General features: G+C 28.0%; 1 protein-coding gene and 1 long non-coding RNA gene across 2 annotated transcripts; one reads left to right on the top strand and one right to left on the bottom strand.

Annotated features, from left to right (window-relative positions):
- Window positions 1-5,514: 5,514 nt before the first annotated feature.
- LOC126845681 (uncharacterized) lies at window positions 5,515-7,105 on the bottom strand. Its single transcript, XR_007686812.1, has 5 exons — window positions 7,053-7,105; window positions 6,720-6,888; window positions 6,354-6,412; window positions 6,008-6,182; window positions 5,515-5,621 (listed from the first exon to the last, which is right to left on the bottom strand). It is a non-coding gene; the product is annotated as an uncharacterized LOC126845681 (long non-coding RNA).
- Window positions 7,106-16,442: 9,337 nt separating this feature from the next.
- On the top strand, window positions 16,443-18,776 carry LOC126845674 (uncharacterized). The gene is made up of 2 exons (XM_050584488.1): window positions 16,443-17,767; window positions 18,563-18,776. The coding sequence occupies exons 1-2, from the start codon at window positions 16,524-16,526 to the stop codon at window positions 18,585-18,587; spliced, it is 1,269 nt and encodes a 422-aa protein (XP_050440445.1). The 5' UTR covers window positions 16,443-16,523; the 3' UTR covers window positions 18,588-18,776.
- The last annotated feature ends 205 nt before the right edge of the window (window positions 18,777-18,981 follow it).

The raw sequence follows: 18,981 nt of genomic DNA, 5'->3' as shown, positions 1-18,981 counted from the left end.
GTTTACTTCGACAGAATTATTTCAGACTCGTGAACCAGACGAACCACTGGTAATTGAGAAAAATGCCATAGCAAAATACTTTATGATTGCAACTTTGCTAGGATGTCAGTATATGGACGTACTTATGAAGTACTTGAATTTAATAGAACAATTTTTGACGGTTTGCCAAAATGAGAGAACACAGAACTCAATTAGTGAATACACTTACTATAGTAAGTGCATGGATTATACTATTGAAACGTTTGATCAATTGAAAGACTCTTTGCCAATGTTTTTCCAAATGCACAGCGCATTGAGTTACATCATACAGCTGTGTCCAGAATATGAAAGCAACGCAAAAATATTCAGCGATACAGTTAGTACTTTCATTGCATTGTTGAAATTTAGTATTCATGAAAAACCATTGCAGTACTTTAGTAAAAAAGATAATATTTGCATTGGTGAGATTATCAGAGGTCAAGATTTATTGTCAGATTTTGTTAATAATAATAAACAATTACTAAAAGCTATCATAGAAAAAAATTGTATATTACTCAATGACATCGACTCAATGGAACTCCAATACGGCTTTTCGGATATAAACAAGTACGTCGCCACTCAAATGGATAGTCTCCGAAATGAAGTTATTCAGAATTACTACGACAAACTAGGTTTCAAATACATCACAGCTATAAAGACAACATTTGTGCCACTCATTGTAACACAATGGCCGTTTAGTTTGTATAATCCCAGACAACTGCTAATAGCCCGTCTTGATTCCCTTTTGTACAATTTTAACGGATGGCAAGAAATCGATAACGTCCGAGGTATGTTCATGGTGAAATACAACAACTATTTTGTATTTTCATCACAAGATCTGTTAAAAACTCTCTACCCACACGAATCGGCAGTAAACGACAAAAATGTCGAAGCAAAATTGTTTATGATTGTTACTTTATTATTTTGTAAGTATGTGGAAGTATTGTTTAAGTTTTTAAATATATTAAGACATAATTTACATTATTGTCAGACAAATTTCATATCTGATGGCCAAGAGTTAGCGCACTGTTATAATTGTGCTTTGAAGAGAGCGCAAGACTCATTATCAATGTTTGAACTCATGTACTGCGCATTAGACTATTTTCACGAATTGTGTCCAGATTATGAACAGTTATGTAAAATTAAAGAGTTCAGAGATCAGTTATTTGAGATTAGATATTATTTACTGTCTAACATCAATATAGATATAGAGCAGAGCTTAACTAATATAATTTTTGAAAACTTGGATAGTTTAGCTGCTTTCATTAAAGATAATATACAAGTTTTAATGGGACTTGTATTCCAAAGATGCGAGTTTCCGGATACGAGTATGCAGACTTACAACATATTTTTAGAAGCTTACAAACAAGAAATTTCAAACCATTACATCTCTGTATCAGATTTCGTCAAAGCTCGAATAGATTCACTTGCACACGAAATCACTCAAAAGTATTTCCAAAATCTAGGGTTCATGTACGATGACATTTTGAAGAAAGCTATTGTACCAACTATTTGGACTTGGGACTCTATCTGATGTATGCAGTTAAATATAAATCAAAATATGCATCGAAATATTTGTATACAAACAATTACTTCCCTATGAAAACTGTAACTTCAATACTGTATTATAATATACTACAATTGTACGCCATATTTGTCTGTGTAATAGCCTGAAATATTAATCTAGGTTATTAAGATTATTTGTAGTCTTCTCGTCGATGCAGGGAGATGTTTTATTTAAAAAATATTATAATGAAAAAACACTTCCAGTTTTAAAAATACTTTATTTTAGAGTAAAACAACAAGTGTACAAACAAAACAATGAAAAGACCACTTGTCCAATTGAGTGCTCTAGTTCGTCTGTCTGAAGCCTGTGATTTACTCCTATTTATATGGGTGTGTAGTGGTAATCTAATCATGTACGTGCCCGGATGCCACAGCGGACATGCGATTGTATATTTGCAATACTATATCGGTTGTGGCTAACGAGGGTTAAATCACACTTCCGGCATTGCGCTTGTATTTTAATGTTAACATTGTCTTTACCACATTAATATAATGTATACGTGCTCTTTATGTGGATATGTGTGTGTTTAGGCGCGGTGAAGGACAGCGTCCGTAACACCTCCTCCATAAAACGAAGGTTAAGGCTCTCAGACTGAAACTTGGTAAAAAAAATTATACATTGAAATATGAACAAAAAGTGTGTCAAAAATATGAATAAAAAGTGGTTTAAATTGTATGGTTAGTTGTACAAACGTATGAATAAATATTCAATAATACTAGAACATTTCCTGAACATTTTTTTTAAATTTTTTGAACTTTACTACAATGTAAAATTTTAATTTACATTGTTATTCTTCCGTCACAATTATTTGAAATAAAAATATTTTTAGCAAGTGTATCGAATCTCAAATAACTCAGTTGCTATTAAATTGACCTGATTCGTTTGTTAAAAAGTTAATAATATTATTTTGTACTCGCAGAGTGCAACTTTACTAGGAAGGAAGTTGAATACATCGTCATTGAATTTTTTTTTCCAGTACAGTTTTAGTAACTATTAACTTTTATTAAATAAGTAATATAATATATTTATATGTGTAATTTGTCACATACAAATGTAGTTTTGATTAAATTATAAATAGTTTTGCTCTATTATTTTGTTGGAATTTATTTTATTACTTTAAGTATAATTACCCGATTCTAGCTGATTTTAACATGAATACGTTTTTGGGCTGGTACACATTTAAAATTACGTTTCGTTTTTATGTTACAAAATTAAGTCGTTCAATGGCCGAGTCTAGTGTGTTAGATTGACCAAATCACGGTCTAAACCCCTGCCATGTATCCAAAATATTAGCATTTTTTTTAATGCTCATTCTCTATTTAAGAAATAAAATGATATCTTATCAATACTAACAACATTGGTTGTGGTTTTCTAATCGTTGATTAAATAACGTTTAATGGTCATAATTTGACAGAGCTTTGGATAATCCTAAAAAAAGTTAATATTTAGTCATTTCATAAAATTGTGATATAACATTAGCAATATTTGCAATCATTTTACTAATTATCAGTTTAAAAGATATTTAGTGTCATCCTACGTTAAATGCACCGCCTTGTACATATCAAAATGGCGTTACGCCGTTTAGTTGCTACGAAAAACGATTGATTCCGTCAGTAAGCTTGAAGTGGTTTTTTTGTGACCCAAAAAAACATGTTATTAGGAAACTTGTGTTTGATCAAATGTGTAGTGCACATTATGACTTATGTGTGCTCGTATCTAAAAAGCTGACACGGAGCGCTGACTGTAAAACATGAAGTGAGCAATGCTATATACAACTAATACAACTGTAAAAAAAAAATATTACGATTTGAAGAAATGACGGGTTTCAGGAATTATAAGATTACCGAAAGTGGTAAAATAATTTGTACATACAAATGAAAACGATGAATTCATTTTTTAGGGGGTTACGAGCTTTGGCAATATTAATAGATTTTTTATGTACAGACTGTATGCATATAGATATTGGTTCTAAGATTGCCTTGTCTTACATTATCACAAAGTAACCATTTTTTGAAAATTACACACTACACGTGCATGTAAGTATCAACAAAGTTAATAATATATCATGATTCGTAAAATGCTGCGCACAAAATAATATATCTGCACATACGATTGCAAAATATACAAACAACACCATGCGAACTTTACGGTTTGTTGTTTACTAAAAATTAGTTTTTTTAGCATATTTTGTATTAATGTTTGTGTGGATACAAATGTTCAATAGTTTGAGTACGTATGCCATCCATGATAACAGTTTTATTTTGTTTTAAGTATACATATAGTGGGCGGAAGAGCTCACAGGTCTATGTGAATTATTACAACTGAAAGTGACAAATCACTTTAAAATAATATAATAATAGTTAAAATATATAGTAATAATTCCTATAATCCAGTGACCTCGTAGTCTCTACTATTTACCGGACCCGACTATGCTCAGGCGTCCCTATGCCACGACTCCAATGTACTGGCAAACTTACAAGGATCACTCTAAGTAATTAATGTCCAAAAAACACTTGCGGGATTTTGTAATTTTTGATTTGTTTTAAGATTAAAAGTTTTCATGTTACATTATACGAAATTTGCGAAAACTGGTTGATTGATGAAGTGAACTTTTTTAACTTTTACCAACTTCACACAAAAAAAAGTGTTTTATAGATTGTGCTACTCTAAGAAATTGGTCCGGTATTAAAAAAATGACAGTGGTGTTACACAAAAACAGCTTACATCATTGTAAGACCAATAGTATCTCTGCTCCGCATCGAAGCTAAAAATACAAGAAACAAAAAACTCCATTTAAGATTTATAATAAATAATAGTGCCTATAATTCCCAACATAAACCTAACCATGAAAAAAGGGTCAAGTCCTTCTCCCAAAAAAGTCAGCCTGTCAATGTAGTGGTTTCTACATTGAGACAAAGTCTACTCTTTCTTTAGTCTATAACCTCTTTTCACTCCTACTATTTTTAGCAACGCTGCTCTTTTTTGTATTGCTTAACATTTCGTTTCTGTATGAGGCATATATTTTATTATTATCAGAAACAAAGACGCAGCAGATGAGGTTAATTTATATATTAAATCAACAGAAAACGAGTTATTTAACATTTTTATGAATTTTTAATGTTCAATAATAACATTTACAAATAATACAGTAATTGATTAAAACAAAAATAACCCACACATACACACAAACCCTTTAAAATTATAAGAAAAAATACATACTGTACAAAAAATAAGCTAACTTCATAGTACCTTAATTTTATTTTTAAATAGTAATAAATGAAAATTGAAATACTCTAAATAGTTTGACTTTTTGAATAATACAGTGAACGACAATAGTATGTTGTAGTAATTTTGTAGCCCTGAAATATTGATATGAAAAACAAATTTACTATGCGACAATAACACAAAATATAAATTATATAACATGTATTATTCATTGGTTTAGGAAGTCAGCAACTTTTAAGAATAATTTTGAGTTATAACTAAAATTAATGAACTATACTCTTTAGAAAACAGTAAAATGTGCATAAAATATTTTTTTTTGTAATTCGATACGGTTAGAGTAAATTCTGTGTAAAAAATTTGTTGCCATTGTGGACAATACATAATATATTATCGTAATTAAGAACATTAAAAAGCAATTTCTCATATAGTTGTTTACATATGTAGATAAACTATCAGCTTATGTATTCTGATAAAACAACCAGAAATGTATTACAGTCAAAGGGTAATTTAATAAGAGTTATAAACTGTATTTTTGGGGTGAGTTTATATATACGATTTTTGTATCCGAAGATTAGCAGATAAACAGTAATTTTCTATAATGCTCTTAGGAACTTTGTTTATTTTTAATGCAATAAATGTAGTTTTTATTAAATACACATCAATTGTATTTGTAATTACAGTTGATGTTGAATACAAATTACTTGCCTAGATGCTGCAAATGTTTAAATCCACTACTGGCTGGTGTTATATTGTACATAAGGATTTCTAAATATCATTAAATATCTAAACTTCTCGTTTGACATATGTTTATCTAGAAATCATTATAAAAATATTCACATTAAAATGTATCAAACTATATTATCCTGTAAAAAAATGAATGGTCGCAATTATTATTATATCATTTTTATGTACAATATTTGGCCACAACGAGTATTTTCAAAAGCTATTTAAAAACAATAGTTATGTTTTTCCGCTTATTTAGTTTTTAAATAAGCTACAATCGTGTCTAAAAAAAATGTCATGGGAAACGTCATAAAAGGAATATTTCAATATTAATTAAAATTAGTCTAAGAATTATACAATTTTCTAGCTTCGATAGTAATTTATGTACCACATTAAAGTAAGTAATAGTTGTTCACATTACACATGTTACATAGGTTACAAAATCTACGAGTGAATTAATATTATTCAACGTACCAAGCAAATGTTCAGTTATCTCTTCGATTTCCTCTTTAACTAGTCCATGGGGGTGAAGAAAAAAGTATTTTTTAACTGCTTGCTTGTCAACAATGCTTGTTTTCATGCGAACACCAAATTCATACTCTATTTTCGCATTAAATTCAAGTACCTCGTTATAAATTTGGTTGAGTTGCTAAAACCATTAAATTCTTGTTATTAATGTACAATGTGAACACTACTATTGCAGAATAAGTGTATCTCGAATTATTACTATAATATTATTCACTAGTTTATAAAGTATTTAATTATTATAATTTTTTTTTTAAGGTATCATATTATATTTGGATGAAAAACTCATAATTACCTCAAAAGTAAATAATGATTTTATTAATAATTTAAACTGCACTTTCGACATAGGTTCCTCTAGAAATCATCATAAAAGTATTGGCATTAAAATTTACTAATTATGCTGTAACATACGGCGTGGTGTTAATTATAATTATTTGGGTTTTATGAATTATATCTGGATATTAAACCCTAATGTAATACCTATTACATATCAAAAGTCACCAAATACTCCTCAGAAATGTTGGAAAAAACACACTACTTAATACCTATCAATATTTATTTATGTACAACTTCAAAGTGATTAGTAGTTTACACATTCCACATGTTATATATATATAATATTTTATAATATCTATTACTGTACTATTTTTTTTCAACGTACTACTCCACATGGAATTAATTATCTTATTGGCTTCCCAATTTTTCATTCTCCAATCATTGCGTGCTTTTGGGTTACTTAAGTATGTGTTAACTACAGACTTAGTAACATTATCACTAGAATATAGTCTCATACTTTCATTTTTTATCTTTGTATAAAGTTCGCCAAGCAGCTAAAATCATTACATTTTTTTTTTAATACACAATGTGAATGATACAATTATTATAAAAATTAGTGTCTCGAATTATCACTAGTATATTACTCGATAGGTGGAATAGTGTTTCATTTTTTTTTTTTAATAAATTATATAATTTGATAGAAAAAATTAAAAATTACCTGATCATTTTCGAAAATTATCGCATTTGTTATATTAATATACACAAACGTACACAAAAAAATAATTAAATATTTAAAATTCATTATTGTATTTTTCAACGCACACGTTACTCGAATAATGTTTTGCAGTTGTTTAAAACATAAACTATTTCTATTATTTTTAATGGCTGCTGTTCTAGCGATTTCAGTGTAAAATTTAATAAATACATATGGATTTTGTTTGTAAAAATAAATAATCGAGGCTATAGCGTATGAAACATAAAATACAGTAGTTGGTTTGCCATTTGACAAAGTCGAAAAATGTACAGCTAAATGTTTACATAACCAACTTATAACAAAATGGTATTTTATCAGCTTTTTGTAAACCAAACGTTTCATAGAAAATTGATTTTCCTTGCAAATCACTTCCATATAAGTATTAATATTTTTGACGTTTTATTATTTGTATTAGATTTTTTTTTATGATTACACTGGTGAACTACGCCCATGTTAAGTTAGGGTTTTTTTTTATAATTTTTTAGATCAGATGAAAAATTATGCTATTATGTATTTTAGCATGGAACATGGGTTTTTTAAAATATTCTAATATTTATAGAAATTAATAAATTTATCTTATAATAAAAAAAAAAATTCTGTCTTGTACCCAACGTTAGTATAAAAACTTGAGCCAATATTTCCCTATTAAATGAAATGAAAACCACACATTTTTTAAAAGTGTAATTTTTGTATATTATAATACTATTACAGTTACATAAATTATTATTCTTTGATTTTAAATTGTGCATTATAATACTCTAGATTTTGCTCGTTCAGATTCAATATAGTTATGCCCTCTACTTTAAAAAATATAAAATAAAAATTTTGTGTGCACTTTTCGGTCCAAAATGCTTTATCCATTTTCATACCCTTACATACATTATTGGCAAAAAGTCAAATTAGTTGAAAACCAAAAATAAATATGTTAAAAACTTTTTTGCTTATTGAAATATTACGCTCAATTGGGAATGGATTATTTATATTGCATAATATAATTAAACTAAAATAATTAGTTTTAACATACCATCAATAAAATCATATGTACATGCCCCTGGATACCGACCATTTTTAAGGAGTTTTATATAGGCAATATTTAAGAGAAAAGTGGTTTTACAAAATTTCGAAAACGTCAATTAATTAACCAGTTAATTTGTACAAACTTCATGGTATTATTTTTAATTTAAATTATTTTGTCTACGAGTAAAAGCCATTTTAGTCAAATAATAGTACATTCTTTGTCCATCGCATGTTTGAACATTTTATAAAATTTCAAATTTTAAAATAAAATTTGGAAAGGGTTGAAATTAAAAATTTAAAAAAATGCTCTGACCGATCTCAAGTAAACTTCATGACAAATTCATATCGGTTTTTAGATTGCTTATCGGATGATTGGTTCGGCCTGTGCGATGGACACAAAATTATGTGCTTTGGCTGAAAAAACGGTCGGAATCCAGGGGCCTTAATGAAAAGCGATTTTATAGAACAAATGTTATTTATAAAATAGTATTGTAACTGATGACAATATTGTGCTTAAAAATATATTTTTAGTATTAGGATCAACTCGATTATTCGTTATTATCTTATTAAGAGAACCTTATTCGTATAGTATATTAAATCAGTTAATATGATATGACTTTTATAAAATGTGTTGACAAAATTATAATATCTGTTTTGTTTTCAATATATATATAGTCTATAGATATATTTGTGCTTCGGTAACCTTATTTTTTTTTTTTTTGTGTTTAGTATAAAAACATGTTTTTTATTATTTGAACAATACTTATGTTCGATATTTTTCTACACCTTTAGATCGTTAAAAGGTTTCTGTCCCAATAAGTATTTCAATTCCTGACGAAGTCTATATAAAATAAATATAACATCTTCAACATTTCTGATAACCCGTTCCATCATATTTAATCTTTAAAATGAACACATTGTTTATAAAGTGCGATATTAATACATTTGAGGTTCAAGTAGTACAAATGCCTAGGATTGTTAAAGTTTTTATTTTACAAACAACCCTTCATAATGACACAGTTTTTAATTTTTGAAATAATATTTTAGATATAAACTAATATATTACTTTAAAAGAACTGTAATTTTGTATTTTTGTTGGCAAGACATTTTATTTGTTTCTAGCCAGAAATCGAATGTTAGTATCCTAAGAAGAAGCATTCGTATAATACACATTATATTAAATCATATTATTTGGTAGTATCGCTGCAAACCGATAAATTCGTGTTTAGATAACCTTCATGTTTTTTAGTTTAATATGAAAACATGTTATTATTTAAACAATACATGCCCAAAATATTTTTCTCTATATGTACTACAACTTGATAATGGATTCCAATTCCTGACGAGTTTTTCTAATTTATGCCATCTCCATTTCTGTTTTATAGATTTAAACTTTATACATTTTAATTAATAATAAATATCTAAGAAATAAATTTGAAATGTCAGGTTAATTCAATTGGGGATAATTATATTTTATTAAAAAATTATTTGGTAAAAACAGAATTTAAAAATAAATCTAGAGACAACCAGTAGATTCGTATAAAAGATAATGGGTTATAAACAAATTGCGTCCATGAATAATTCTTTTTGAAGATTTTAGTTTGAACTTGTTAAAATGATGCTTATATTATACATTCTGTTGTTTTTTTTTTTACAGATAATATATGTATACATTAGAAACTTTAACACATACTTTAGATACCTCGTTGAGTACAAAAATATGTTTTTTATTGTTTGAATAATACACATGCATATTATACGAGTATTTCTGCTTATTTACTGTACCTTTAGATCTTTAAGAGGCCTTTGTCTCTAGGGGGATTTTTATTCCTGATAAGTCTTTTTAAAATAATGACATCTCCATTTCTGCTATCTCATTGTGTTGGTACATATTTAGTACCCATAAATATTTCTGAAGACCTTTTGACTTATCAACGTTAATTGAATATTCAGATGATATGATGTGGATTTTATAAAATGTATAGGTAGTATTTTAAATTCTGTTTTGTTTTTTTTTCAAACAGATATAATGATACATGAGAAACTTTAAGTGTGAAATAACTTCAAATAACTTTTTGTTGTAATTAAGGGCCCGAAAAATCAATTATTTAATAAGTCGAAAGGTGCCTCTAAAAATTAACACCAGTCCCCGGGCCTGCAAAATGGTAGTAGTTGCGTCACTGTACATAATATTTTATTGCAAGACAGTTGTGTAAACAAGTAATACTTTTTTGGCGTTTGTCAAACGGCAAAACAACTACTGTTTTTTATGACTTGTAGGCCATAGTCACTATTATTTGTTTTATATTTCAATGTGAATTTTCAACTTATTGGCCAAAAAAATATGCGTTTTATCAGTAAGTTTTACACTGAAATCACTACAACTGAGATATTAAAAAGAGTAAAACATTTAGGTTTTATTTAACTGCAAAAAATTAATTTAATTCAAGTGTCATAAGCGTTGAAAAAAAATATCATAATGAATTTAAAATATTTTATTATTTTTTTGTACATGTTTCTTTATATTTGCATAGCAAACGCAGAGTTTACTGATGAGGTAATTGTGAATTCTTTCTATCTAAATACATGATTCGTAAAGAGAAAAAAATAAGCACTTTATAAACCTATTGAGTAATATACCTACTAGTAATAACTCAAGAAAAAATTATTTCTATAATAGAGTATTCGCATTGTGTATTAAAAAAAAAAAGGTAATGATTTCAGCAACTTGACAAACTTTACAACGCGGTTCAAGACGAAGATAGATGTGTCAAAATAAAATCATGTTCTATTGATTCTGCTCCTACCAATATTAAAAAAGGAAACGTAACCAAGCTTGCTGTAGAACACTACTTTAGTGTTAAAAGCATGGGATCGGAACATAATCTAACTGAACAGGAGGTCCACTATATAATTTCAAGAATGACAGGCACGTGAAATAATAATATTTTAGCAATAGATGTTTAAAAATATATAATATGTGCAAAACTATATTACGTGATTGATTAATAATAACTTTGATGTTGTACATTATTAATGAATAGAGGTAGCGGGTTTTTTCCAACATTTAAAAAAAAATTAAAAAAAACTTTTTTAAAAACTTAGTTTTCTTAAAAATATTAAAAAGTGAACTAAAAAGTAAAAAATAATTTTATCACAAGAACAATTTACCAATCAATTGTATCACATTTTATAGTTTAAAATGTCAACTACTTTAAAAACAACCGAAAATGAACTACAATTTGTATTAATGTTAAACGTCTTTAATTGTTGACTAAAAAGAAAAGCGATGGCCCTATTCAACAAAGTCCAAATTCATTGAGTTAAGTATTGTGAAATATTTGTGTCACACCCAAATATTAAACTAAATTTAAATTACAAAAGAACTTACAATATAAAACGTTATCTGATAAATATTTATGGATAACATCGAATTGAGTCCATCCTACTTTTAGTTATTTGAATTGAGTCCCGTTTCTTATCTTAATATGTTTGAATTGATTACATAGATAAGATCGTAAGCATAGTCTCCTTTGCTATTATTAGGAGGGAATTTGCACGGATTATATTGAATTGAGTCCCAAATAAACAATGAAGTTGGACAGTTCCCCCCCTCCCAAAGTTTGGTGTGTTTTTTCAGCAAGCACTAATCGGACAACTAACAGCTGTGAAAGTCTTCATGCAAAATTAAACGCATTGTTTCACTCAGGACATCCGAATATTTTTATTCTTGCCGTCACTCTTCTAGGCATACAGTCAGATACCTATATTAAATTACGAAGCAATGCAACAACAAAAACATGTAAAAAAAACATTGGAAAAAGAACAATTTTTACGGGAGCAGATTATCAAACATCAAAATAAAAAAATTAGCAGATTTGACTACTTAAAATCTGTTTCATTTAAATTTTTACCAGCAACCATTTAAACTCAGACATTATTTTAATAATTTTTAAAAATTATTAAAATTGAAAGTTTTTTTTGACCATTTATAAACAAGCAAAGCATTTGTAAGCAAGCACACACATTTTTGGGAGACTAATCAGCCAACCTCCATGTGGTGTCTCCTCCATAACGCTAATAGGCTGAAGGGACTCAACTCAAACAACCAAAAAATATTTGTTGGACTCAATTCCGACAACCCACAAATATTCGTGGGACTCATTTCAATATTTGGGACTCAATTCAATATCACCGATATTTATTTATTTAAAATGTGACACAATTGATTGGTAAATTGTTCTTGTGATAAAATTATTTTTTACTTTTTAGTTCACTTTTTACTATTTTTTAAAAAAGTATTTTTTTACTTATTTTTTTATTTTTTAGTCCTTTTAAAGGTACTTAATAGTTATTGGTGAATAGATTACTAAATTAATTTTGGAAGATTTGAAAAAACATGAAATTTTAGTGAAATGACCCCCACATTTGATGACCCTCTGTAAGGGCGACCTGGACGTCCGATTCCCACTGTTATTTTATTTCTCTACAAATTATGTTACAAAACGATTTCATAACGGGGTTAGAGTGATTTCAATTAATATTGCAATATTAATTTTATGACATTTCATTAGGACACGATTTTACGTTATTTAAAAATTAAATTAACTGACAAACAGAAGTTATGATACTACATTCCCGCCATGGCCAAATATTGTACAAAAACGCCACAATAAATAAATGCAGCATAATATTAAGTTCAATTAAGTAAATTTTAGTATGACCACTTTTATACTGGTTTCTAGATATTCCGATGTCAAATGAGAAATTTAAAAAACTTATACAAACAAAACTTACTAAAGAGGTAATTATGATTTTTTTTTTATGTAAATTTGTGATATAACATAATAATATGTACATTACAATTTATATATATATACATATATATATATATAATATATATTATAAAAAAAAACATATAAATATAATACTCTATAAACCTAGTTATTAATATACTAGTAATAGTTCGAGTTACGTTATGTATCGTACAGTAGTAATTACATTGAGTATTACAAATATAAATGAAATGATTTTAGCAACTTGATAGAATTTATAAAGACGTTAGCGATATCAGAAACGGAATAGTTACCAAAGACGGAGTGAGAGACTGGTTATTAAAGGACACCTCTGAACACCACGTTTATGGACTAACTTTAGGGGAAGTTAACAGGATAACAAACAACTTGACGGGTATGTTAAATAATAATAATAATGCAATAATGGATATTGTACAATATAAATATGAATGATGAGTAAAAACGTATCATTAGATGTACATAACAAATTATCTATAGATAATGTAATTTGTTTACAAAAATTTCGAGCAATACTCATAATATTATGCAGAATTTGTCAGATAAGATAGTTAGGAAATAAAGTTATAAAAAAATGAAACGCTTTTATTTTGTTTTTTCTTCCAACTATGTTACAAAACAATTTTATAACGATTATGCAGGATCGCATAAAGAACCAATAAATTTAATGGTACATCAAAATATTTTAAAGTACCACTCACGAACCACTAAGTTATCTATAATTTCATTAAATTTTATAAATATACGATTTTAGATTATTTAAATACAAACAATCAGTCAAACCAAATTATTGTTTTTAGATGACTTTTGATAATGGCAGATATTATGGTCACAAATTGTACATAAAACGCAATTATAATAATAATTGCAACCAGTCTATTCGCTACATGATAACTTAATTTGGTACATTTTCATAATGATTTCTAGATCGTCATATGTCAAGAACGAAATTTGAAAAATTAGCAAAAAGTGGTTTACTGAAAGACTGGCGGTAGATTTAAACATTAGTCGCCTCTATGCAAGTCAATTTTTCCACCTTTTACCAGTACATTTTTAATATTATATTATTATCGCATTGTAAATAAAAAATGTTTTATCATTCTTTCAGAGTTTCATAATTGTTTCACCATCCTACCATCGTTTTAGTTAAAAGCCTATTTAAAAGATAAATAATCAATAAGCCAAACTTTTATACCGTGTTTAATGTATGACTTAAAAAAAAAATTAAAAAAACAAGGTAGTAAGATTATTTTTTTAATTGTATGTATTAATTCTTAAAATTCTAAAAGGTGTGTCGGTAGTTATTTTTGTTTTAATGTTATATTCAAACATAAAAGCTTCATGAAAATGTTAAACAACACGTTTTTACTGATTTAAAATAAAAATTAACCTTAGCTGCCGCACTTTGTTTTGGGTTATAATAAAAAAATGTATATTATATTACGCTTCCACGCAGAGCTGAAAAAAGTATCGAAAGCTAGGAAAAAAAATCCTTTAAAAAATTAGAAACCAGCTACCTATATCTACTGGGATTGAGCTACTGTGTAATTAGCTTAATCTACTGTGGTAATCTTTTAACTAATTACTCCAGATTAGTACCTACTGTTTTATTTTTACTGTTGGTGTTAATACCTTTTGTCGTTTAACCTTGGCTTGGTAAAATATATGCAAAACACATGTGGTATTTTACTTAACTTTTGCGTCTCGATGTCACCAACAACAAAAAAAAAGCTGTACAGTCTGCACTCGTATAGAATTTAGAAAAATATTTTCGACCAGAGCAATCAATTGTCCCTTTTGGTCCCTTATAAATGTGCCAATGCTTTTACTAAAAATACAATTTTTAGCATATTATTGCCGTGATAGCACTAGCTTTTATCGTTATTTGTATTTCTACCGTGTACAGATTCACATAGAAGTGTTCAGTTGAATGTGATTTTATCTAAATGTTTAGCTAGCAGCGTTTAAAAGCTGACGAAAAGAACTTTCAAATTGATTATAGTTATGGTTAAGTTTTGACTAAAATTAAAAATGTTTTTTTTATTTTACAATATTTCCTGGATTTTTTTAGTTAAATTACTTGTCAAAACTCAAACATATATTTTATAAGCAGTCTTGAATGTCTTTCCTTTAGTTTTTAAACTCCGGTAGGTAGAACCGTAAGTCTTCAAATTTTACAGTAATGCTTAAATAAAAATAATAAAAACATTGTATGACTTTTGCGTTATTTAAATGTATAATTTTGCATTAATGCATTTATGGAATAGTAGAAAATGCACCTGTATAAATTGAAAATCGTCAATTTGACTATTAGCGTATACCGTCAATTTGATAATTACCTTACTAGAAGTAACAATTACAATATTAGTGCTTATTAAGTAACAAAGTAATTAGTTCAAACAAACCATCAATAAAAACATTAAAATGTGTACAGAAAAAAATATATGGGGAAATATAAGGTATAGCTTAGAGTGTCTTAAAACAACTTAAAAATGTAGTATTAAACAAAAAATACTTCATAATATAAACATTTAGCCGATCTAACAAATCATGAAAAAATTTAACGTTGTTACCGGACCGGAAACTGTTAAGTTCTGCCGATGGCCAGGGGTGTAGAATACAGGTGTGGAACGTAAGAATAAAATGGACACTAAAGAGATATTAAGATGATAATGACATTAAGAATTTCGGGGCAATTAATTTTGTTATTATCTAGGCCATAGATCTTAAAAAAATCCCAGGGGATGAATTAATTGCAATATTTTTAATTGACTTTCCTATCGGCTCTAGTGAGACAGTGAATGCATCTGTTTCATTTACACTAACAGTACAATCGTAAGATTTAAGGACATAGTCGTTAGGTACATCGAATATAATATACCTTTGATTATTATATTAATTTTATTAGATTGTATTTAAAAAAAAAAAATGTATGGTAATATACATTTTAACAATCTTTGATTGAAATTTCATTTTTTTTTTTATATCATTTTTATACAATGTGATCTTATTTCTTTTGTGTTTACCCCCTCCTAAACTAATTTTTTGTATATCTAATTTTTTAATTGATATGGTATTGTATATATTATATTGTATTAACTTATTAAATTAAGAATATTTTACTAAAAATGTTGACTGGTTAATGAACCAGTTTTGATCAACTATTTTTAAAGTTATGACAGGTGGGGAAGTGCGCGAAGATAAAACTTATACATTGCACTCCACTTTTCGTCCCGTCCTAAGATTGAAACTTCAATAACTCAATACTGTTGTTTTCGTGTGTATTTTTTATTGCACGCGTTCATGTATGACTAACATGTAACTGTTCACACAAGAATTTTTGTACTCATAACAAAGTCTCCTAATAAATAAACACCTACAGATATTAACATTGCATAGTCACATCATGCCGATGCAAACATATTTTGTTTGTTCAAGTTGTTCACGAATGTGCGTTAGTGTTTAAGAACTATTGAAAATTTAAGTATACAAGGTTTTCTATATTTTTTGTAAGAAACAACTAGAGCAAAACCACATACCATTTTGAAACGTTCCTAGCATTTCAGTGGTCGTGATTTACTGTGTTTTTTCCCGTGCTCTTAAAATGTATAAAATCATTTGTATATCAAGTGCCCTTATTATTTTGTGCTTGCCTACTTTTGGTGAAGAGCTTCAAATAAAAAATAACATCGAAGAATTCGATACAGATGCGATAAAAATGATTCTAACTGATACTGATGATGAAGCTGATGAGACGGTTGATTTTCTGAAACAAAACGTGAACATCATTGGCGAGAATCGCCCTTTGTTGGATTTGATCGGGAAAAAAGAAGATGCTACGTTCAATATTCACGAAGCACTAGAGGTTATCATAACTAACGACCTCATGAAGGAAAAAGTAAGTATCGGTCAGGTTCAAAATATAATTCGACAAGGATTCGGCTGTGCAGTTTCGAAAGCGACTAGTTTATACTTGTTCGTAATGTTGCACGATTTGAAGAAACTGAAAATCGATTTAGAGTCTCTGAAGGAAAACGCCGATGAAAGTGAAGAACAGCATGAAGGACCAACTCAATCGGAACCCACAGAAGACAGCGAAGAGGTTGCAGGTAGAGAAGAACATTTTTTTGAACAAGTATATGTTGAGGAAGATTTGGTTAAACCCAATCACAGTGTACCCGAACATAGTGTAACCGAATACAACAGACTTGGGGAACGGTTCGGCATCAGATCAAAAACCTATCCAAGCGATGCAGGACCAAGTAATCAAATAAACGAAAAACAATTTACTCATCCGTTTTTGGTTTATTTTTTGTTTTATTCGGAATATCTGTGGGCAGGAATACTACGAAAACAAGTTATATATAATATCGACTATACGGTCCAATTTGAAATGTTCAAAGTAATTTTTGGTCCTGGAAATTCAGCATCACTAATGACCGATGACCATATAAACGACGTTGTGTGCGTCTTGGAGGAAATGTTGAAAATGGTCGACGAGGAAATATCCAATCAGTGTGTCGATCACAAAGGGAGTTTAGTTAAAAAATATGAAATATTCAACGAAACCGTCAGTCGAAAATTTATGATGTACCTATCCGATTTAGATAACGGAAAAAACGAGGACTTATCCCGATTTCACTTGGACGCAATTGCAGAGGCGCTACGACTATTGTTTCAATTATACGGCGAAGGCGAGTTGAAAAGCGTAGAAGCGCCAGCCAATGAATTACATTTTTCCAACTGCCCACAACGTTACAAAACATCCACTAAAAAGGACGTAGTAGCGAGGTTAAGAGCAATATACACCGAAAACGATAATGCAACTACGGGACAAGAAAATGACAAGTAAACAGTTTGAAAGTAATAATAGCTATACCAACTTATAGAATTTAAACGGTAACATATAAATACATATATATATATATATATATATATATATATATATATAATATATATATATATAATATATATATATATATACATATTTATATGTTACCGTTTAAATTTTAAAAGTTGGTATAGCTATTATTATATATATATATATATTATTATATGTATACTTATAGGTATATTATATAAATTTAAATTAGGAATAATTGACTGACTGTTTTGATTCATCGATAACCAGTTTTTAACAAATAGGTAGCTTTAAAGTTATTATAGTTAAAACGTAGTTATCCAAACTGATTATAGAGAACTTATAAAGTTAGTTAGTTTCAAAAGTTGATATAGCTCTAATAAAATATAAAATTTTGAATGTTCTCTAATATTGTAGTATAGCAAAAACAAATCAATTTTCAAAAAAAAAATAACTACAAAATGGTGTATATTATGGTATGTTAAAATTATCCGCATAACGAGTACTGTGTTGGCTAGAAATCTATCGGTTGATATTAGTATTTTTTAATTATTAAGTGGTTATAATGGGTTATTTTATGAAAAAAATTAAAACAATGAACAAGAAAATTGTTTTGGCTTTTCTTTTGATTTTGGTTAAAAAAAATTGGACTTAACAAAATAGTTATAACAGCTAAGAGGTTAACTGTTATAACTATTTATTTTTATTAATTGTAAATATCAGATAGCTAACAATGAAACTATTGAAAATTATGTTGTTAATTTGATATTATGTTTATTTAGGAAGGAACCAACCGAAACGAATTAGGCAGTCAATGGGAATTGTCCCCGAGTTTTGGAAATTGATATAAGTGTTTGACATACGTTTTTTTAGTACACATAACGACAATCCAGCTAAATCAGTTTTAAAATCTTATCACTATTATTATTGTTTAATGTTAATATCATTTAATAATATTATTTATTAATCATCCATCAATTATAAATACATCAGGAATTGTTAAAGTACCTATATAATATTGTTATATTTTTAACTGTATACATGTTATAAATCAATAAATTCATAATTCATTTACAGACAAAAATATATTTATTTCTATTCATATCTAAAACTCTGAACTAAACAGGTAACAATAAAAAATCTAGCACGATAAATTTTTAGTAGAATTATAAAGTTATTGAAATTTATTGAGTGCTCATTT

The sequence above is a fragment of the Adelges cooleyi genome, unplaced genomic scaffold, assembly GCF_023614345.1.
Source record: "Adelges cooleyi isolate 19-005CV unplaced genomic scaffold, UGA_ACOO_1.1 ACOO_flye_CR_arks_rails_tigmint_CR_PRNA_8, whole genome shotgun sequence".
Taxonomy (NCBI): domain Eukaryota; kingdom Metazoa; phylum Arthropoda; class Insecta; order Hemiptera; family Adelgidae; genus Adelges; species Adelges cooleyi.
The sequence above is the reverse complement of the archived record's forward strand: the minus strand, read 5'-3'. Positions and strand labels throughout refer to the sequence as shown.